This window comes from Lytechinus pictus, chromosome 5 (genome assembly GCF_037042905.1).
Source record: "Lytechinus pictus isolate F3 Inbred chromosome 5, Lp3.0, whole genome shotgun sequence".
Classification (NCBI taxonomy): domain Eukaryota; kingdom Metazoa; phylum Echinodermata; class Echinoidea; order Temnopleuroida; family Toxopneustidae; genus Lytechinus; species Lytechinus pictus.
In genome coordinates, this window is record NC_087249.1 from 43973794 (window position 1) to 43996876 (window position 23083).

Below are 23083 nucleotides of genomic sequence, written 5' to 3' on the forward strand. Positions count from 1 at the left end.
TGATCTTCCCTATAATTACGGACAACGTCAGTAAATTTATCATTAACCTGATTTTTCTGTAAATTTTACAAAGTTTCCGTAGATATTGCACTTTATCTGTTAAATCTTGTCCGTAAATTTACAGCTACTTTCTAGTAAATTTACAAAGATTTGTACCGTAAACCACTAAACGTCTCCTTTCAAGTTTACGGATAAGATTAATAGATTAATTTGTAATATGTGTAAAGTGGAATTTCTACGGAAAATTTGTAAAATCTACAGAAAAATCAGGTTAATGATAAATTTTCTGACGTTGTCCGTACACTTACATCTACTTTACAGTAAATTTACAAGATGTACCTTAAGCGTCTCCTTTCAATAAAGATCTTCTGTACAATTACGGATCAAAACGTTTGTAAAATTGATCATTAACCTGATTCTTATGCAATTTTTACAAATTTTCCGTTGAAATTGCACTTTACACGTATTACAAATTAATCTGTTAAATCTTGTCCGTAAACTTACAGCTGCTTTCTAGTAAATTTACAATAATTTGTACCGTAAACCACTAAAATTCTCCTTTCAAGAATGATCTTCACTATACAATTACGGACAACGTCAGAAAATGTGTCATTAACCTGATTTTTCTGTAAATTTTACAAATTTTTCTGTAGAAATTGCACTTTACACGTATTACAAATTAATCTGTTTAATCTTATCCGTAAACTTACATCTACTTACAGTAAATTTACAAGATGTATCGTAAACGTCTCCTTTCAATAATGATCTTCTGTACAATTACAGAAAACGTCCGTAAAATTGATAATTTACCTAATTATTATGTAATTTTTACAGGTTTTCTGTAGAAATCCGTAAATTTACAATTTTATTCCGTATTTTATCGTTTACGGACGATTTCTGTTAAATTTTGTCCGTAAAATTACGGCAATTTTTAACAGTGTATGGTTGTTCAAAATATAGAGTGGGAACTCAGTCTAAAGAGATATGATGGTGATGGTGACAAAAGGCCTTAAAAAAAAGTTGTTACCCTGAAGTTTCCATTATACATGTATACATTATGTATGGTATAAAGAGAATTTGTCTTTTTACCACACTACATGTATTTCTTCCCCCCTTCTATTTTTAATCCCTCTCTGTAAGATTAGGTAAGTGACATGTTATAACTTCCCCATTTTTCTCATAAACCACATGCTTTCCTATAATTTCACCAGGAGGTATTGCATACAATCTATTTGTAACACGTTTCACTACTCTGATGTGTCCAGCATCTGCATGGCTTTCTCTGTCCCTATTCTTTACAAATGGGCCATCATACTCTACATACTTTATGAGAGCAAAGGTATCATCTCCATCTTCCAAAACCACAAAACTATGTACAAAGGCGACTTCATTACCTGTTACTTGCACACAATAATTTCTTCTAGTAGTGTGCTGATTATAATCAGTAGTATGGATACATATGCTTTCCACAATTGCTTTCTTGTACACCTTAATTTGCCCTTCATACAATCTTCTGATTGCTAGAGATATGGCAAAACTCATACTTCATACCCTTTTAGAAAGTGTGTACGACCATTAAGATTTCTTTCTAAAAAGTCCCTCACAGAACCATCCAGATTATGTGTTCGCCTATACAGACCTGTTGCTGCTTGCCACGACAGAAAGGTTGTAGTTATTTGCTTGGGTACAGCTCTTGTACCATGGAAGAGTTTTTTATGCTAGCCATATATCCTTCATTCCAGGCAGAAGAAAATGCCCAAAGTGGACTCCAATTTCTGGCACATTGTGGTAAATGAAGAAGTTGGTGGATATTAAATGACATGTGTACTCTACTATACTGTGGGAACATCATTACAAACTTGTTGAGGGAAACAGTTGTAAAATCTGCCTGACTTATCTTATTCTTACTCAGTGTATATACTGAATCAACAAATAACATCCAATGTACCAAATATCTTAAAGGAAGTATTCCCTTGAGAACAATAAGACTGTAATAAAGAAGCCAGACCTCCACTCAGACCCTTTCCAATGGACCTAGTCTGACACAGCGTGTGGAGTTCTTGTCACTTCTGTTGGGGGATGGAATGATGTCATTCTCCTATCCATCTCTTCTATTGACTTCCAATGTACCACTCTTCATTATGATGAGTAGAATCAAACCACAAGGATCCAACTTGACGACAAACTCCTAAGTCAATAGCATGTAGTGGATCTAGTGGAAATCCTACAATATCAAATTTGGGAATATTGAATAAAGGGGAAGGCCCCTTTACAACAAAAACATCATCACCTAGTGCAAAGGCATCAGCTGCATGCCTTCTAACCTGCCCATCTGTCGGTTTCTGTTCATTTACATTATTGGGATTATATATTCTACACTCTCATAACAATCTATTCAAATGTGAATAGAATCTATTCAAATTTGAATCGAAAAACTCATCCGAGGGACACTTACCAGATTCTATTCAAAATGAATAGACAACTCTTGTCAAAAAAATTAGCCCGAAATCTAGTCAAAATTTGAATCGAAAACTCATCAGTTTTTGACACGTATACTGTTAATTATTGAATAGTTCATGGAATCAATCGACTGAATAGTTAACCTATTCATTTTGAATAGAAAAACTCTTTGTTTTGACAAGTTATAGATTCATTTAATGAATAGATTTTTGATTCATTTTGTTGAAAACTATTTACCACATACGGTGGACAAACCCAATAAAGAGTCCATTACAATGCTTGCTATGTTTTAAACATCAAATTTTAATGCCATTAATCAACATTATCAATACAACCATAATGTAAATGTTATGAAGTTCATCAGCTCACACACAAACAAAATCTATTGGCATATAGCCAAAACATATGCAGCACATATCAAAAAGGATAATATTAATCAATGATAATATCAATAATGAAATAATAAGACATAATATATATATATATATATACAGTGCGTATTAAAAAAACGGGACAGTTTTGAAAATTATTTAAAAATTTTGTATCAAATTATGATATCTATATTTTGATGTAAAAAGATGCTCTGAAATATTATCTCTGAAATGCCATTTAAAGAAATAATTTTTGTTCATGCTTGAGCAAACACGGGAAGTTTTTAGCGCCAAAATGGCAGAATATGAGTAGTATGATGATCAGATTTCTTGCTAATCAGCAGACTTCCTCTTAACTTTTTCATTATCTGTGCCATAACTTTCGATTATGCGGTCAAACTTTATTTACAAATTTATTTATTTACTTGAGTTATTTTTTTTTTCATTTAAACTTCTTTTACCTTTGAATTTTCCTTCATAAGTAAGAAAAGAAGGCCTTTGGTCAACCCATACAAGAAGATTTGCATTATTTGCGAAAACTTGTAATTATTCAAATCATTTTATTATGTGAAACAAATTATGTTATGGTACCCTTAAAAGACATGAATCCATTTTTCAAGGGGTTATTGATTTCTTGACCAAGTTTAATTATGCGCTTGACAGGATAACTAGGAAAGGATACATATCTTTCAATGGCAATGGTGTATTGAGTCAATTTTGAAGGAGCTAGGTATGGCAGATTGGGTAAAATGTATTAAAAATTTGTAAGCGAGCGGGGTGTGCAAGCAAAAATTTCCACCTTTTTATTAAACTATCCAATTTTGAGACAGATTCTGAAATAATATTTAGAAAATAATATCATATTCACTTTCTTTCTTTCCTTTTATTTCCTTTCCACTTTTTTCTTGGTCATGATTTTTTTTATTTTTTTATTATTATTTTTTTTTTTTGGGGGGGGGACATCCCCGAGCCCCCGCCCATCTGTATGGCACTGTTTAAAGGCACCATAACGTTTGTAGCACACAATGAAAGGATTTGAAGAAAAAAAAAACACGCTTTCCCATACTTCGTTTGAAAAAAAAAATGTTTTTGCTTAAAGAAGGAATATTCAAAGCTAAAAGAGAACATATCAATTTTTTTTTTTTTAATTCAAGCAAGTAAAGATTTGAAAATGAATTTTGACCACATTATTAGAAAATTATGGCAGAGATAATGAAAAGGTTGAGAGGAGGTCTGCTGATTAGCAAGAAGTCCGATCATCATATTTTCATTTTATGCCATTTTTGCGCAAGCCTCCTTTTTAAAACCAAGACAAAAACATTCCGTGTTCGGTCAAGCATGAACAAAACTAATTTTTTAAATGGCATTTGAAAGATAAGATTTCAGAGCACCTATTAACACCAAAACATAGACATCACAATTTGAAACAAAGATTTTAGACTTTTCAAATGTGTCCGTTTTTTTATACGCACTGTATAAAGAGCAGCACTCTCGTTCTGGTGATGCCAAATTCAAATGTTAAAGTAGACAATGAAAGAAAATTAAAGCTAAGGATAATTCATGTCTAAAAATACCCTAATATCTTGTAGATAGCCTGAAGAAGATTTTGGTAAATGTCATAACAGGTGCTAAAACAATTTAAATGAAATCGAAATTTTTATTAAGTACCAGAACATCGGAAGAAATACGGCAATGTTCTAATGATGCCATAGAAGGAAGTATACCAACCCAAGCAGACGATGTCTATAGCTTATGGATACACTTTCAGTGCTCTTAATTCTCTGAAAATAGGTTTATTTTATTGCAAACTTGGGTTTTTGCCTATGCCATTAGAAAGAAGAAGTTTCACAGACCGCGGAAAGTAAAATGTCCTGCTCAAAAACGTAGATGAGTTTGAAGCATCTGTCTACTCCCTGAAGGAGATCAGATCAAGGGATGGTACTTTGTTCCACGATGACAAACACTTGTTCTGGAACCAGCATCCTATTGCCTAGGGCTAGGACAAATGATTGCGCATGCCTGTTTTCCTCCAGGAATTGTGGGATGTTTGTTCCAATCTGCAATAACAAAAGCACACAAAAAAGAAAACAATAGTAAATTACAATTGTACACTGACAGAAATAAGACTTTAAAAGTTTAATGGCTAAAACATTTGCATTCAAGTTTTACTGCCAATAAGATTAAAACTCAATTAAGACGTTTAGATTTCTATCAATACATAATTTTAGTATTTAGGGAAACAGTGTCATTTTTTTAATGCATGGCATATCAGGGAAGTTACAAGCAGGTGTCATTTCTTTAGCATGAAATACACGAACTAATATAAGTCCAATAAAAAGGAATTTCTAACATGCCAAGATATCGAAAATCGACTGCCACTTTTTCCGGGCTACCTTGTACAGTATAGAAAGCAATACTCACTTCTCTTCGTTGTATGAATGAAGCACTTGCTTCCTGAACAGTTGCACAATCATATCTGCTTTTGGAAGACTTACTTCCTCTGATTTGGCCAGGTGGAAATAGGAAGGGAAGAACCAAAAAGGACAGGTTACATTTCTCTGCATCTGAAATTAGATGGGGAAAAATACAAAAAATTTCATTCATCAAACCTGAATGTCTATCATGTTTATTACTATCATAATCTGATTCATAGTATTTTTGTGTGCACCAGCATTAAAAAAAAATTAAAAAAAATCAGGCACCAAATTTCAATACAAAAAAATTCATTCATTAAACCTAAAAATCTATCATGTTCACAACTACCATAATCTGATTTCATAGTATTTTTGTGTGCACCAGTATTAAAAAATATATATATATATATATATACTAGAAATGTGCACTGCCGCTCAACGCAAATGTATCCCCCAGCCATGGAAGCAGTTTATGCTACATGCTTCAAGAAATGCAAGTGTAAGAATGCACACAAAAATACAAGCACAAAATATAGGGTCTTTGGAGCTACAAAGGCCTTGAAATGTAATTTTAGGGGGTCTTAAGAGCCAACAAGCACAAAATGTAGGGGTTTTGGAGCTACAAAAACTGCACAGGGAATGAGGGAAACGGTGCAGAGGCCCTTGGCTGCAGCACAAGACATTTACCTGCTCTCCGGTACTAGCAGCGTCGGCTGGGCCCATGAAATTGCCAGTTTGTCATTTTCGTAAATTCTATGCTGAAAATGTCACAAATTTTTGAGATGTAGATCACCTCAACTGATATGAAAAATATTTTTTTACCATCAATCATATTGCAAGAGTCTTACTTTGTAGAATGTTGGACATAAACTGATAGCAAGTGAACAGCTGTTCAAAATTATTTTCTGAAAGACACTGTAGGGTTAGTACTGGAAAAGCTGCCCATTATGTTCTAATGCAAACACAATGAGCACAAGACTCTACCATTTATAACAAGCCTTCCTACAGAATGTAACTGTGCCAAAGCCAGCTGAATGACTGATCATCTAATTTAACTAAAATGAATATAGTTATGTGCACATACATACCTGAAGCTCTTTCAGTTTTGATAAAAACTTCAGCCTTGGTCCCACTGGGCGATGACCTCTTTAGTGCTTGTGTCATTGAAAAGGAACAGTCCAACTTGGTCTACTTCTTTATCTGCAAATTAAGTGGTGGAAATACACATTTGTATAACACAATCTTTAGAAAATGACACAGTACAACTCTAATTATCAACTGTTTTGCAGAAAAGGCTTAGTAATTTCCACTTTTTTTATTTTCCAATGCAAGAGCTGTGACAACATAATAAATTAGACATATCACTGAATGTGATTAATACCCCTGCCCATCACGTCCCTTACTTACCGGTATTTTCGTATGCCATAACCATGGCAACACAGTTTCTGACCCATTCGAAAACTGTGTTTTGCCTATCTTCACCCCAAGACCAATAAGTGTGCCAAATCTCATGAGCATATGGTGAAAAACTGAGGAAGTAGTTCAATCGCAAGATTTTACCTGATTTATTGAAATGATATGCGTACAGTTTCCAACACATTAAAAAAATGTGTCTTGTACATCTTCACCCAAGATCAATGTGTGTGCCAATTGTCATGCACACTGATCAAAAACTGAGGAAGTACATGTAGTTGGATGATTCGATCCACAAATGTCGCATTTTCTGTCCACGTTACGTACGTTCACCACTATGTCTATAAATGGCATAAAACCCAGTATTCAATAGAATTTAGGGCTGATGTTATTTATCTCTTCTAATCAATATCAGGCCATTCAGTTGAAAAAAGGCAAGTTTTTATTGAACATTTATATTTTGACCTTCATGTTTGTACACAGATTTCTGTCCAGCGTTACATACGTCCCCCCCCCCCCCAAAAAAAAATCTTCTTGTCAAAAATTCTAATTGATTGCCTGTTTGAAGCAATTTTTGAGCAAAGTTATCTCTCATTGAAGTGTTCTAAAAGATTGTATAGGGGGGGGGGGTATTGCACAATGGAAACATACAGTAAATTAAAATAACCTGATTCCTGAAAAGACCCCGTTTACTGTGGAAATGCCCATGTATCTATGTGATATGACCTGAAGATGTGACACAATCAATAGTATTTATTACAAGCCTTGGGTCCTTGATTCTACACATGTATGGATTTTACATGCTACATAAGATGTATAGTTACCTTCAAATTTCTGACTGAACCTTTCAAGGTCACATTCTTTCATTTTTTCCGTGATCTGCAATAGAATAAGAAAGCGAAATTAATCTAGATTTACTGTACAAAAAAAAGTTCAACAATCTAGGATTTACAGACATTCTGAGTACAGTACAGTAGTCTGAGATCATGACAAAGTTAAAAGAAAAAAAAATGTACAGAAGGTAGGCTAATTTCTCACAGAAATTCTACATAATATTTCTGGCGTAAACCTAACCGCACCGGCCCGAACGCGTAGCGTTAGCAAATGGACGAAGTTGAAATAAGTCTTTATTCGTAAGGTCTCTAAACGCCCCCCCCCCAAAAAAAAAAGAGTCACTTTTCACTAATATATATATATACTTATGTTTGTTTTTGATGTCTCACACTCAAAGACACAACTAGCTAGATCTATAGGGTGTACAAATGATCAAATCGTAGAAAATAACATAACCAAATAAAATTAATAAACCCCATATCCCAGCTCATAAAAATCTAAATTATAGGTTGTTATCTAACTGCGCCAGCCCGAACGCATAGCGTTCGGGCTGTGGAGACTCGGCGCAGTGAAAGTCTTCTCTTGGGTTGAGTAATGTGCCCCCCCCCCCAACAGAGTTTTCTGAAATAGGAAAATTTGACAGCAAAATTAAGCAAGTTAAAAGATTTTGTAATTTACCAGGCACGAAAGTTTTATCTTGTATGATCCAAGAAAGTACGATATCTTCTAACTACTTGCTGTCAAATTTTCCTCAGTTTTTCAGAAAACCATGTTTGAGTGAGGCACATTAGTCATTACTCAACCCAATACTGAAGTTAGAAACATTATATAAATTAGACCCCTAAAACATTACAATGATACCAAGAAATGTAACGTTAGTTGGAACGAAAATTCACCGTTTAGACTTAAGTTTGATTTTTTGACGAGTTTTGGGCGCTACTGCGGTTTCGCACCCGGCCTGACAGAAACCTCACACTCACAGTAGCATAGCAGCGGCTTATTTAGTCAGCTCACATGAGATGCGAAACCGCACAAGCGCAGAGTTTTGCTTGTCGATGACCCACCATAATCAACATACACCAATTACTTCAGGTGGGACTGAAGTCATGGAACTGCACGATAGGACCACTCAAACTCACTAGCTCAGAGCTAATAATTTCAGATCTATCTTAGATCTACCTCCAAATCACTTGTAAGTCAACAGAAATAAATATCAACACACTCACATTCGCCACTTGAAAGTTTAAGTCTTGTCTTGATTGATCTGAATCAGACATATTGAACAGGTAGGGTAGGCCTAACCCAGGGGAGCTGGGCACAGACTGGAAGTGGAACCTCAAAAAAACGAAAAGTTCTCTCCTTCTACCCCAGTCTCGATCGGCCGATCGAGACTGGGTAGGAGAGAATTTTTCGTTTTTTTGAGGTTCCAGTCTGTGCCCAGATGTCAGGAAACTGCCACTCGTTAGACCTTCATCCATATAATCGTGGTAATTGTATACTTTCTGTTTTCACAATTCATTTGGAGAAATACTTAGACCATGATAAATCACCCTAGTCCGGTGACTATGGTCAAATACACGGTAAGCCCATAAACCCTGGGTTAGGGTAGGCCTAACTGTTACATCGTCTGCGCTCTGTGATCGGGTAGATCTAATTGATTTGATTTTGAGGCGTAAAATTGCAGTGAAATTGGAGGGGTATTTACGCTGCGCAAATGCTAAATTAGTTTATGATCCAATTTCTTTGAAAACTGTAAACGGATCTTATAAAACAAAGAAGATTAAATTCGATTTCTTACCAGAAAATGTTGACCTCCGCCCGGCAGCGTTATCAATCATCCAGAATTTGAGAGACGCATATTTGTTCGTACGTCACCACTACTTTCCACCAATGAAACTGACGATAATTTGTGACGTCATTTGATTCCCCGATCTATTCAAAATCCTTGGAACTTTGTATGTCAGCGTGAATATAATCTCTTTAAGATGACTTGTAATCTATTCAGAATGACGAGTTTCGGATTAAGAAAATATTGAATAGCTGTTCTATTCATAAAAATGAATCGGCTGTCATGAGAGTGTAACATAGCCATTCCCCTTTGGAACCCTCTCACCTTTATTTAAACACAGTCCACATCCACACACACAGAAAATTTTACACAACTGTGATGTACGTATAGAACTCCACAACAATTGTGTGAAATTTTACCTAACCCCTATTTTGTAAAATATACAAAACTATTATGTAAGAATTTACATTTCTGCAAAGTAATTTTTTTACATAATTGCTGTGTAATTTTTTCATTTTGTAAAAAATACACATCTGCGATGTACGTATAGAACTCCACAACAATTGTGTAAAGTTTTACCTAACCCCTATTTTGTAAAATATACCAAACTATTATGTAAGAATCAGATTTCAGCTAGGTAAAAATTTTACATACTTGCTGACTAATTTTTTTTAATGCATCATTTTGTTGTAATTTTTCTTCAGTATTCTGTACCCTTTACTCTGTTATTGTGTTCACCCAATAGGTTCTCCATGTACTAGCAGAGTAAAGGGTACAGAATACAGAAGTAAAATTTACACCAAAATGATTCATTTAAAAAAATACACAGCAGTTATGTAAAGTTTTTACCTTGCTGAAATGTAAATTCTTAAATAATAGTTTGGTATATTTTACAAAATAAAACAATTATACAGAAAATCATGTAAAAAAAGAACATATATTGTAATATTATAATGACACAGACAAGAACACATCGATCATTATATACATGTAACAACTTTTTTTATATTTATATGTTTATTTAGAAACAAAATTACATGAATTATTTATACAAATAATTATAAGGGATTAGAAAAAATAACTATTAATTACAATATTTACAAATAATTAGGATGATTCTATAAAAACAACAACAAGGAATATAAAATGGTGGAAAAAAATTATATATGTACTTTAAGTCATGTTTTGAAAAACTAGTAGGCCTCCCATGTAAATTGCTGAAAGATGCGGTTGCAATATTTTGAGTAGGAAAAAAAAAGAAAAAAAATTAAGAGAAAAGAAGAAAAAGAGGAAGAAAAAGAAAGGGTGAAGGGTAGATAATTGTAAAAATAGCGTTTTTAATCATGTATAAGCCATTTTACCCTGATTTTACCCCTGTTGTTCAATTTTCAAAAAATATTATGATGTCACCCCCCCCCCCCCCTGGAAAGTTCGCCCCTCCTACCAAAACACCCTGGCGCCTCCCCTGGCTATATGGCATGTTATTGCTTCTACATCCGAACTATTGGAAAAATGCAGGCACCCTACACTTTGGAATTCTCTTTTTGGTGACAAGCTAATGAGTCAAGTATAAAACACCTATTGAAAATATCAGGTCATTTAATTATTAACGATAATTAGGGCAAACAAACAATCATTATAGATGATGGAAATGAGAGAAGTGTTTTGAAATATACACAGAATAATTATATCACATACAGGTGCATTTCTACTCTAGTTTACATACAATTTAACTGCCTTTATAAGTTCACCACCCAGATCAGGCCTTAACCAACTGGGGGGGGGGGGGGGGTGGGGGTCTATTTGATGACCCCCTCCCCCTCAACGATTCACACAATATCTCCATAATGCATAGTGGTCTTGGCACAAGCTTTCATGAATTTTTTTTAACAAGTATCGCACAACTTTCAACAGTGTCAACACCAAATTTATCGTGACTGCACATACAGATTTAAGGCCACGATCCTTTGAAAACTTTTCATCAAGTCAAAAAATGACTAAAAAACATGATTTTGGGTACAAATTCAATGCAATATTTCTATGTTTCAATAAATCAATATAAAAATTCACTTTTAAAATTCAAATGGCTGAAATGACTTAATTTTAGCATAATCATACTTCAATTCAATTATGCTTGCAGAGATCACTGCGCATTGTGGAGTTATCACGTGAATCGTTGAGGGAGGGGGCCAAATTGACCCGCCCCCATTGGAATAGGGTTAAACAGTCTACAAGTTGACATTTACTAAGTCAGGTTTGAACAGTCTACAGTTTGACATTTACTTTGTCAATTAAAAAACAAAAGCAGTTTAAAAAAATGTTGACATCACTCAACATAGGAACTTCTTTAGAGCAAAAGTTCATTGGAAGAAAACAACTTAACAAAATATAAAATTACTTATAATTAAGACCATACTTCATACAACTAAAAACTTTCTGACTTAACCCTAAAAAGACTAGGTTATTTTGGGCCCTGTGAAAACTTTTTTTTTTGGGGGGGGGCATCAAGTGCCACCCCTCCCCATGCGCATTGTGGAGTTATCACGCAGATTGTTGAGGGAGGGGGGCCAAATTGACCCCCCGCTGCCCCCAAAGGAAAAGGGTTAAACAGTCTACAAGTTGACATTTACTAAGTCAGGTTTGAACAGTCTACAGTTTGACATTTACTTTGTCAATTAAAAAACAAAAGCAGTTGAAGAAAACAACTTAACAAAATATAATAATTAAGACCTTACTTCATACAACAAACAACTTTCTGACTTAACCCTAAAAAGACTACGTTATTTTTTTGGGGGGGCATCAAGTGCCCCCCCCCCCCCCGAGATCTCGGCCCAGGATCACTGTGAAACTTTGCAGGTGCGTAAAGCATTGCGTACACTACAAAACAGTGTCATCACTACTGAAGTTGAAGCGAAACAAAGTATAGTTATTGAATGCGGGCTGCAAACTGGCTTCAGATATCAGATAACGAGTCGACTAAACAGTCTACAGTTTGACATTCACTTTGTCAATTAACCGCCCCCCCCCCTCCAAAAAAAAGAGAAAGTTTAACAAAACATTTATCAACACAGGAACTTCTCTTAAGCAAAAGTATCTGGAAAGGCAATAAACTTGCTAGCTCACATGAGGACAGTTAGATGTTGGTATTCATTATTGACTCATAGGCTGTCTCGAAGATTCTGAACTCCCTGATCGCACTGCATTTTACAGCTCCTTTCATCTCATAAATGTATGTTTGTAGGAACTCCCACGCACCACAACACTGAGGCTGGTATTCTAGATCCAGGACATACACTGCTTTATAGCATGTATCTACGGCTTTCATTAAGCTACTTTGTTCCAATGCCCGCCTTTCCACAATGATGAAAATTTGCACTGGTTTAAGGAGAGACCCAATGACTAGTATGAACGGTTGAGGTCGACTTTCAGGTACAATATCTTCCAGGAACTTGTCTAGTGCAAGGTTTTCCTGAACAGAAGAATGAGAGAAAAAGAGAAAAATATTCATGCAAAAGAGGTTCAGAACTGGATTGGCAGGAAATATAATTTTGATAGATAATTCAAGCCAGGATTACCTTAAGTACAGATCTTCAAATGAAAAAAAAAAAAAAATCTGAATCAAAATTCATGGAACACACCGTTGACCAAGAGTTACTGATCCTGACCATTGGCTGGTCACATGACATGAGGTGGCTATTTTCCCGAAACAAAACATGTTCAAGTTCAAGCATATTTTATCCATTCTTGATCAGGAACTTGCACTACACGTAGTCCTCTTCGCTGAAAGAAATGACATTTGCTCGATGTGAAGAATGAACTATGTCGATTTATAAATTTATTATTCATGTCTAGAACAAATCAGGAAGTTGGGACTTTTTTGATTGAACACAAGCCATTTTTATGGGTTCGTGATTCATGTTCCTGATTCTGTCTAAGTTTAGGGGGGGGGAGGGGGAAAGCTGCACACTGTCTAAGTGTTTTTACCGGGTAATTGCACATAAAGAAATGTTCAATTTACGAGAATCACAAAATCAATTCTTGTGAGAGTGGTTATGAGAATCAAAATTTATTTTCATGGAATTTGCATTAAACAGTGTGGGTAACCAGATCAGAATCATACATACAATACAAATGTCTCTCGCAAAATTAGAGATTTCTCCTAAGCTGCAACAGAATTGAGCCTCTGTTGTATCTAGAATCTCCACTATAAGATACACACTTTATAACATGCTAACTAACAGGACCAAACAGCATTACAATTTAAAAAAAAGCAAGCTGACCCAACTTACATTTTGGACATCTATGAATCCTAGTTGTGCTTCCCGGGTTGAATATCTGCCCCCTTTCCCCTTTCTTCTACCTGGAAATAGTACTGGTAACAAGCCAAAGGCTAGATTGTTCTTTTGCTCTGAATATAAAGAAATAAAAAAAACAGTAACAAAATCGTTAAAAAACATCTCATTAATTGTTAACATATCAAAAAATCAGTCTCTTTCCCCAGATTTATTTCAAAGACACTTCTATTTAACCCTATTCTAACTGGGCATTTTCAGTGCTTGAGATTACTGGGGGGGGGGGTGGGTGTGTCAATTTGACACTCCCCCCCCCCTTAAGACCTTAAGCAAAAAATTTGGTTTCATCACACTCACCCTTTCTTTCTCATTTTTACAGCATTAGCTTGAAGAGTTCAGAGACTTATTCTTATTTGTTACAGACATTTAAAAAAAGAAATGATCAAGAAGTGAAGAAAAATAAACAAAGTTTGAAAATGAATAACTGTTGATATGTTTCATCATTTTGTCTTCATCATAAAAAAGTTTAATTTTGAAAATGAAAGATGCGTGAGAGTGAACCCCTTGAAATTTTGTAACACTTTTTTCAGAACAATGGTGTTCAGTGATGCATGAGCATGACGAGCTAAGAGTGCTATCATAAGAAAGGTAATGAGTTGATCTATCTGTTGATATAAACCCCACTATTGCCACAGTTATATTTTTGAAATTATTATTGATCAAAGTTGGGTTTGCTTTTTTCGATACACCCTGTAAGGTAAGTTTTTGTTTATCCACTGAAGTAATTTGACTAAGGTGCACATGGCCAGTAACATAAGAAAGGATCTTTTTAAAGTACATCAAATAGTGTATTTCATCTGTTTTGCCAGGTTGAGGCTTTCAACATGTCCAATCCATGACAATGGTGCGACGATAAACAGATTTGTTTGCCAGCATCATGCCGGTTTTATGGAGCAGATACCAGATGCCTAAATTAGGACTGTGAAAAAAAAAATTATTGCATGTTCTTTCTTATAATATGAAAAACTTTATTATAATGCAAAAGAATGCAATTACCTGTATTTAGTTCATCTACCTCAAGGTCGTCTTCTCCTGCAAGTAAGTCCTTCAAAGCATATGGTGCAATCCTTGGGCACCACTCAATTAGTTTGGTTGCAGTCTTACTCCAATTTTGATATAACCTGCTGCTGGCCACATTTTGAAGTAGGCCTACTTCAAAATCTTGTTCAATCTGTACAAAGGATAGAAATATTTGGATTGCTTAAAACTTAAAATATGGTTGTAAATGTATACATGAAAATGTCTATTAGCAACATAATTTTCGTTACATGGTGCACACACACGGTTGGTCATCGACGCGACGCAACGACCGAACACGACAGAACACTACACTGATCTGTGGCTAAAGTCATTAAATTTTAAGTCACCACATTCACGTACATGCATATAATTTACCTCTACAAGAGCTATAACTAGCATCAATCATTTGTTCATGAAATAAAAAAGAAGTTTCTATTCTTACCTTCAAATTTGTCCACATAATCCCCAAGCCCCCATCCTCGCAGCACCGTTTCGACGTACGCCATGTTGCCAGAGTACGGTATTTTGTACTTCAAAATTAAGAACTTCTGAATTTTACACTGCGCGCACGTGTCAATAAAACAAAACACAATTATGTAGAAAAACTAAATACACAATCGCCGTGTATTTCGCATATCAATAAAACAAAACACGATATGTAAAAAATCTAAGTTCACAATCGCCGTGTATTTCGCTCATCAATAAAACAAAACACCATTGTGTAAAAAAAAATAATAAATCACAATCGCCATTTCGCATAACACGGATGTGGAAAAACTTTTCCCAATCATCATGTATTTTGGACTCCATTACTATGTAATATTTACCCAAACGAGGTTAAATACCCTTTTTACAATTCACATATGTATTTTAAATGCTTACAAACTGGCAAAGTAGACATTTTTTACCAGATCTTACATAGATTGTGTATAATTTATTCTTACATGCTATTTTTTTACTTAACATTGGCAATATTTCTGTGAGTGCATATTCACTGTTATATTGTTTCATATTGGCTATTTGACATCGGGCAACACTATCTAGTGCACAAAGGGACAAAAATACTTTTGTTGTAATGACTCTGTCTCCATTGTTCCACTGGATCCCATTTTCAGCAAGATTTTGCATTTCTTCTGTAAAAAAAGTAGGAGATGTAACGTTAGGTTGATCCTGATCTTGCTGGTCGGGCTGCAACTCGATTGCAAACTTCTCTGCTGCACGAATAGCTATTTTTTATTCCAAAGTCTCAGGTAGTCTACACCAACGAATGCAGCAATCCTTGAATTTGTTCCAACTCTTTACTTGAAAGAAATTTACTGGCCCTCTCTCCTTGGGTATAACGTGCATGAAGCATATATTCGCTGGTGGTAAAACGTCATTTTCGCTGTCAGAACCCGACGAAGACGTCGACTTCTTATTCGCCATCGTGGATTCTATGACGTAGACAACAACACTACAATGTTCAGTGAGCCCAGACTTTATTGAATGGAATATTTTATCACCTGACTTCACGATTAAATGTCTAAAACATGGCAAAGTTTGAAAACTTGAAATATGTTCATTTTCTGGTGGGGTTCATGAAATTTTTAGCACTATTGTAGATAGTCTACAGGTCAAATCTCTGTGAAAAAAAAAACACTTGGGGAGCAAGAACATATCAAGTTTTGGAAGAAGCTCCTAAATTGAAGGTGCAAAGTGAACGCATTGTTCATGAGTGATTTTGCATTACTACAAGCAGGAGTAAACTCCCCGATACAAGTGAACTTGAAGGGTTTGGTGCACACTCCAGTTCGGGGAATAAGTTTGCATTACATATTGCAGTTGTGGTCATCGGGGAATAGGTGAAACTACCTGACTACAAATCATTGGATAGCAGAAAATATACACGAGACTATGATACACAGGGTTGATTGTGAAATGCTGCCCCCTCTTGAGTGAATATTTATAGCATTGTTATGTTCTGCAAGTGCATGTTGTATGATTTGGAGCGTGAAGATTATCATGGACCATTAACTTCCGATTATGTAGGTATGGAATGCTTATAGACATATTGTCTGAATTGTACAGGTGCATAGGTGGTGCTCTTTCCTGAGATATTGTAAATCACATTGTGTATCAGTATGAACTAGGCATTCATGTGCAGTCCTCCGTGCATAATGAGGCCTTTGAGTCATGTTCAAAACAATGTTACTTGTGACAATATTGAAATGACCTCTAATTTACCTCTGAAATATTCAATCTGTTATGTGGGTGTCTGCTGGATGTATCCGGAAAAAAAAAAGAAATCCAGGCGCCTGCCTTTGCCTAAGAAAAAAATATCACATAAGTGTCGTTAAGGAGTCTTCTCTTAAAGTACATCTTATGAAAGCATCTCTTATTATTGTTTGAATATTGTACGAAATTATGTACTGTAATTTCTGATGTTCGGTTATTTCTGATGTACTTTTGTTGCGCTTCCCTCATAAAACGAGAGGACGGAGAGTCTGAGACCTTTAAATTGTATTGATTACATATGTGGAGATACAAATAATTTGTTACATGATTTACCAACTCTCATGTCAGATCGCGAAGCCTGGCGTACCATTGTTGATTCATTCTCAGATGCGTCCTATTTGTAGTAAATTACATGCTATAAACACATATGTTGTAATGAACAATTAATAAATCAAAAGGAAATCGAACACACAAGTGCACTACATGTACATATTGGATTCATGATCTGTGTTCTAATTCTAGAACCTTTTGTTCGATCAGTTTCATTTTGAACACATGATAAGTTTTTAATGTAACATTTTTAAAGCAATGTTCCCACTTCCCAGACGAACACTCATGACTTGTTTATTCAATGTTCAATGAAAGTTAGTGAACCCTCTACTATTTTATATTACATTGTAATTCTTTAGAAAAGTGGTATTCATGAATGTCTCAGAACGTAATTCAGGTGGAACTGAATGATAATTATATTTTCAGGGATATAGGATTCATAATCATTAATTTGATAGTTTTTTTCTCACAAACAATCATGAAAGCAGAGTTTCCTTTTTATTGATACACCCTGAATAACTTTGATTTTAGTCTAGTCAAGGTCAAGATCTTTATGTGGCTTTAATATGTTTCTATAAATTACACTCTTTGTGGAAAATATGCAAGTGAGTAAAGCAAGAGAAAAAAAATCAGTTATATAAATTAATATTTTGGGTCATAACGGTCAGCAATTCAAGAAAATTCTATGAAAATGATGATGTTATAAAAGTACAATACCGGCATTTAACTAGAATGTGCAGACCCCCCCCCCCCTCCCTATAAAATCAAATAAAAGTGCCATGTAATGTTCCTTGCACTGTCTTATGATTTAATAGATAGATTAGTGTAAAATCTCATTCTTATGCCATGTATGTGATTTGTTATGTACTTGATTTGAAGGCTTATACATGTAAGTCTGACAAATATTGAAAACACCACCAATTATGGAATGCTTAATTGTGTTACAATTTTTTTAATGATTTGTCCATTTACAAATTTACAAGTATTACATACCATTGATAATGTAATGTACACTGATGTGTTACTTGTACTTGATCTCTTGTATCGTCAATTTGAAAGAATTTTATTGTTGTAAAGTAACGGCGAATTCCGAAAACAAATTAAAAGAAGGAAAAAATGAAGAATAAAAGCAGTGCTTGTCTTGTCTGTTTTGTTTGTTTTCTAGATTTTTTCAAACACCCTTTACATGCTGTATTATATACCAGTAAGTATTGAGAAATTTGCATTTTAACATGTTTAATGTATAGTGATAGTGAGCTTGGAATGTGTACATGACTGATAGGTAAGTTTAAACCTGACTGATGTTTGATTCATGTGTATTTGCTTTGAGAAGGGATGTTAATTTAATTCCAGTCCACCCCCCCCCAAAAAAAAAAATGATTTGAATAATAACGGATAGATCAAACTTCCATAACACTGCAAATTTCTGTAAATTCAGATTATCAGAAGACATTGACATTAGAAAATTCCGCTTAATATCTACAGAACACTTACATGTATACACTATGTATACACAACAATGATATGCAAATCAGAAAATGAATTCATCAGGAAATAAATCAATGTATAAATTGATAATTTTATTTAATGAATAAACAAATTGAGGTTAATGAAATGAATGGATGAATGCTTAAGGAATGAATATATAGATAAATAAACATACGAATGAAAAAATGATTGAATAGATGAATGATGAAAAAATACGAAAAATTGACAAATTGAAGAAAAAGTAAGAGATTAACCAGCAGAGACAGATGTCTATCATACATCGAATGACATGTACTTAACTGATACATCCATGGTTTTATGTCGTTCTTCGCTGATCACTTAAGTACTTCTACTTTTAATCCAAACAAGCTGTCTAAGGAAGATAGAAGATACCTCCTGTCCCTCTGCTAAGTTAAGATCGGAAATAATCTCATTCTAACACGATAACCATGCGCCTTGATGGATGGATAGAGATAACTAACACTAACATTCATCTTTCCAATAAATTACAGTCCTCTTTAATACCGTAAGTGACAAACATGCTAGGAGCATGGAGCTATAGTCTATTTTTTTCCAGTAACAAGATTTTAAAACTGAATATTCTAAGCACTTTTTGCACTTTTTGTAATCATTTAAACATGAAGCATATCTACACAATAATGCGAGCGGGGGGGGGGGGGGGAGTGGAAAATTATTGAAATTGAGACCCGTACACGCGTCCACCATGTATGCGACACGGTATAACGTTGTGGTTTTCTCTTCTGATAAAAACTTTTTTTTAACTTTTTAACCCCAAAAGAAATTTTAATTCTAGAGTTATCCTTTTTTCTAAGGATTTCAGATTCTGCTAGCGATGCGCAGAATTCCATTATTCATCGCTGTAAGATTTAAGGTCACGCATTATTAAACTGTTTCAAATGTCAGCTGCCTATAATCACATCACGATGGTAAGAAATACAAATCTGGAAAACTGAATACTTGAGAAAGCAACAAATGTTGAGAAGAAAGAATTTAGTGTTCACTGTACACTGGCAAAGGGTCACTGCCCTGGCAAACATTGACTAGTTTCTTCCCCCAAATGAATATGAGCATTCGAGCACCCCCAGCATGTCCAGCTCCATTCTCTCATCATCTGCCGGAATTACCTTTGCACACCTTACTGAAAACACCTCAAGACATTATACCAACAACATCTTGGTCTATCACCTTTGGTGACGATGACTGATGATGGATTAGTTCTTTAAGAAACATATATATATTCATTTCGTTTCAAACCTGTTTTGAGGATCTGGTTGTCGAGATCAACCTAGAGCTAGTTTTCAAAGCATTTCAGGTCGATTGATACCAATTAGCATGGTTAACCATGAGTATCTGATTTTTGCAGGTGCGTAGAGTTCACTACTGTTTGTTTGATAAACATAATTTGGTTTATTAATCACGTTTTCTTCTCATTTTCCCATTCAGATAATCTTGCCCCTTCATCTTAGCATCATTATAGTTGTGTTTATGACAAATTTTATAAAATATCTCTTGAAATACACTCGAAAGGCAATTTTTGAATATTATGTTTTATATATTAATTCATCTTAACCAAAATAGTGGCTGGGTATTTTCCTATACAAAAGTTACAGGAACTCCCATCAATTAAACAAGAATCTCGTCAATGCAATTTCTTGCTTTGAAATTTGAGAGGGGATGGTGTGACATCAGTCCACCTATTGCATACTCATGACGGCAATGCATTTGACTGTTTTCAGAAGAAACTTGCTAAACCTTAAAAACCTATATATGTTATGCTTTTTTTTTGGGGGGGGGGGGTAGGTAGTTGGTGGTATTTATATAATTATATCTGTACTGGTTTTGCTTAACTGGCAAAATATAAAAGCCTGCTGAGATTAATCGTTAGATTATGTAACATATAGGTGCCAGCGGAAAGGGGGCAAGAACCCCATTAATGACACTTTTTTTTTCAATTGATTCGATAGACAAAGTTCTCTCCGGGAGTTCTCCATTACTTAATGATAAAAACATCATGTATTATTTCCTTTAAGATGATTCACATGAGGAATTGTATTCAACTTTGAAGGGCCTTGTAAGATCTAGAAGAAAAAAAAAAGGAAATCAGAACTCAAGTTTGTTTTTCCTTTCACATAAGAAATATAATTAAGCGTCTTAACGACTTATCAATGTCTTGCTGCTTTCCTTGGCCTACGTAACAATAGTTCCTCTGTTGAGACTATTTGACTTTTGTCTTACTCTTCTTTCACCGTCTCGGCATGGGCTTTCCCGGTCTAGCTTTGATCCCCGGCGGGGGCTGCCCTCATATCGGATATGAAAATCAGCCCGTATCCTTACTCAGAGCGAGAGACACGACATATGTGAATGTCATCGTATTGGACTACTTTCTTTTCCGCTTCCCTCGAGTTGGCCGCCTTGCCTCTCTCTTCGCCATGACCCCCCCCCCCCCCCCCGATTAACCCCCTTCTCTAGCGGCAGATCTATTAGAGCAGAAGTATAGACATGGGGTAGGGGATGGGGGAAGCATCCCTCAACTTTCTGGGGGGGGGGGTGCTGTGTAAATCACCCCCACCAGGTTTTAAGGAGGAAAAACGTAATAATATTCGTAATTCAACTGAAAGTTTTTACGAGTATCATGGACCTATAGGTCCATGCTCGTATCGACCCGTTAGGGCCTATATATGCATTATACGATAAAATCAAGTCAGAAACTTGATCTTTTTTATAGCTCGCTACGCTAGCTCTCAATATTATTTTATGAAAAAATAGCTAGAAGAGTATGTGTAGATGTTTACATGTATACATACACACCCAAAAACCACCCACCCACCCCACGCCCATACACACAGACGTATAGGCTATTTGGTTAGCCCCCCCCCCCCAAGAAAAAATAATAATAAACAAAGCAAATATGAATTGATTTGCTCTATCGCAACAATTACTTTTAAGCAAATTGTGCCATGCGTGTTCCCTCCAATGCTTGGCTAGTCACTGCACACAACAACCATAGAGCTATACCTCTATGCAACAACTTATATATAACTTGAAGATCAATTTCCTCTGGAACTTTCTCTTCTCTAATTCCTGTTCTGACTTTTCTTGTTCTTGTTTTTATCGTTTTTTTTTACCTATCTTCTTCATCTCCTTCCATTTCCTTCCTTTTTTTTTTTTTTTATATGAGTGCAATTTAAGAATACCTTGTCTCACGTAAAACACGCCTCTTGAAAAATTGATAGAAATATAAGTATTGTGGACATAAAAAGGGAAGAAAACCACCTTTTTAACTTGTACCTCTTATCGATGACGTAGCGAAGACCCTGGCCCGCTATCCAGGGTAGGAGCTCTGATAGGGTCAATAGAGGTCAAATGATCGCTATAGGGGAGACAGTCGACTGCCAGGTAGGGGGTTTCCGTTTTGTTTTGTTTTTATTTTTTTGGTGGGATACAACGTTAGATCTCGATGAGTTACTTTGCGGGATCCCCGATGTGATGTTTTTGTTGTCGTTTGTACCTGATTTTACTTCTTTTGAGAAAGCATGACTCATCTTCGGGTGTTCGAATACATGAATGCTTATTCGCGGTGTTGTGTTTGAAAATCATAAAAATGTAAATAGGACATAGAGACTGAAGATTTACATGAGAGAATATGAAATTTATCCTTAATTGGATACAAGAAAAACAAAGTTTAAATCTTGAGAAAACCTTGAAATAAGGGCTGCAAAAACATGTTTGACACTAATGGACATTTCTCTCCTCCAATATCTCAACGCCTCCCCCTCTCTCTCTCTCTCTTCGCCATCGCTTTTCTTTCCCCAAGTAGCAGTGTACTAGTGGCGTAATGAGTCAATACATATTAAGGGGGCAAAATATAGCATATATGGCGAAAAAAATGACCTTTTTAAAATGAAAATCTAATTTTGTAACATAATTTGACATGGTATTCAGAAAACAATGTAACAATATCTTACCGTTTGCCCTTTCCTCTCTTTCCTTTTTTTTTCTTGGATGTGGAGCTTGGGGTATTGACCACCCCCCCTCCATCCCGCCCTACATCTGTACACATGTGCATGATACCGAGTAGAATCCGTTCCGCACTTACTTATATCGTTCTAGGTCAAGTTGATATGATTTATTTTTTATTAGGGATATGATATGATCGATATTTTAAAAGAGTTTCGGCTTACCACTTATCATGGGGGATGTCTGCATTATCAGTATCAATATTGAAAAGGAATTGCCTTGGCAAATTGAAACATTATACCATTCTTCATAATAACGAGACCTTTCTCCGAAAACCAATCTGCTGAGAAGTATAAGGGCCCCACCAGATATTTTACAGCTGCATTCTTCCACCACCCCTCCCCATCTCCGCCTTTCTGT

General features: G+C 35.3%; 2 protein-coding genes across 3 annotated transcripts; both read right to left on the bottom strand.

Annotated features, from left to right (window-relative positions):
• Positions 1-2790: 2790 nt before the first annotated feature.
• Positions 2791-7575, bottom strand: LOC135154045 (uncharacterized). Its single transcript, XM_064099057.1, has 4 exons — positions 7483-7575; positions 6334-6445; positions 5253-5395; positions 2791-4888 (listed from the first exon to the last, which is right to left on the bottom strand). The coding sequence occupies exons 2-4, from the start codon at positions 6407-6409 to the stop codon at positions 4760-4762; spliced, it is 348 nt and encodes a 115-aa protein (XP_063955127.1). The 5' UTR covers positions 6410-6445; positions 7483-7575; the 3' UTR covers positions 2791-4759.
• A 2751-nt stretch (positions 7576-10326) lies between these two features.
• LOC129283338 (uncharacterized) lies at positions 10327-18557 on the bottom strand. 2 transcript variants are annotated; one of them, XM_064099058.1, is made up of 4 exons: positions 15096-18557; positions 14630-14804; positions 13571-13689; positions 10327-12750 (listed from the first exon to the last, which is right to left on the bottom strand). In XM_064099058.1, exons 1-4 carry the CDS (start codon positions 15111-15113, stop codon positions 12415-12417), a joined length of 648 nt encoding a protein of 215 aa, XP_063955128.1. In that variant the 5' UTR covers positions 15114-18557; the 3' UTR covers positions 10327-12414. The 2 variants fall into 2 exon arrangements, with proteins under 2 accessions (XP_063955128.1, XP_063955129.1); XM_064099059.1 differs by lacking the exon at positions 14630-14804 and having other exon boundaries at positions 10328-12750.
• Positions 18558-23083: the final 4526 nt, after the last annotated feature.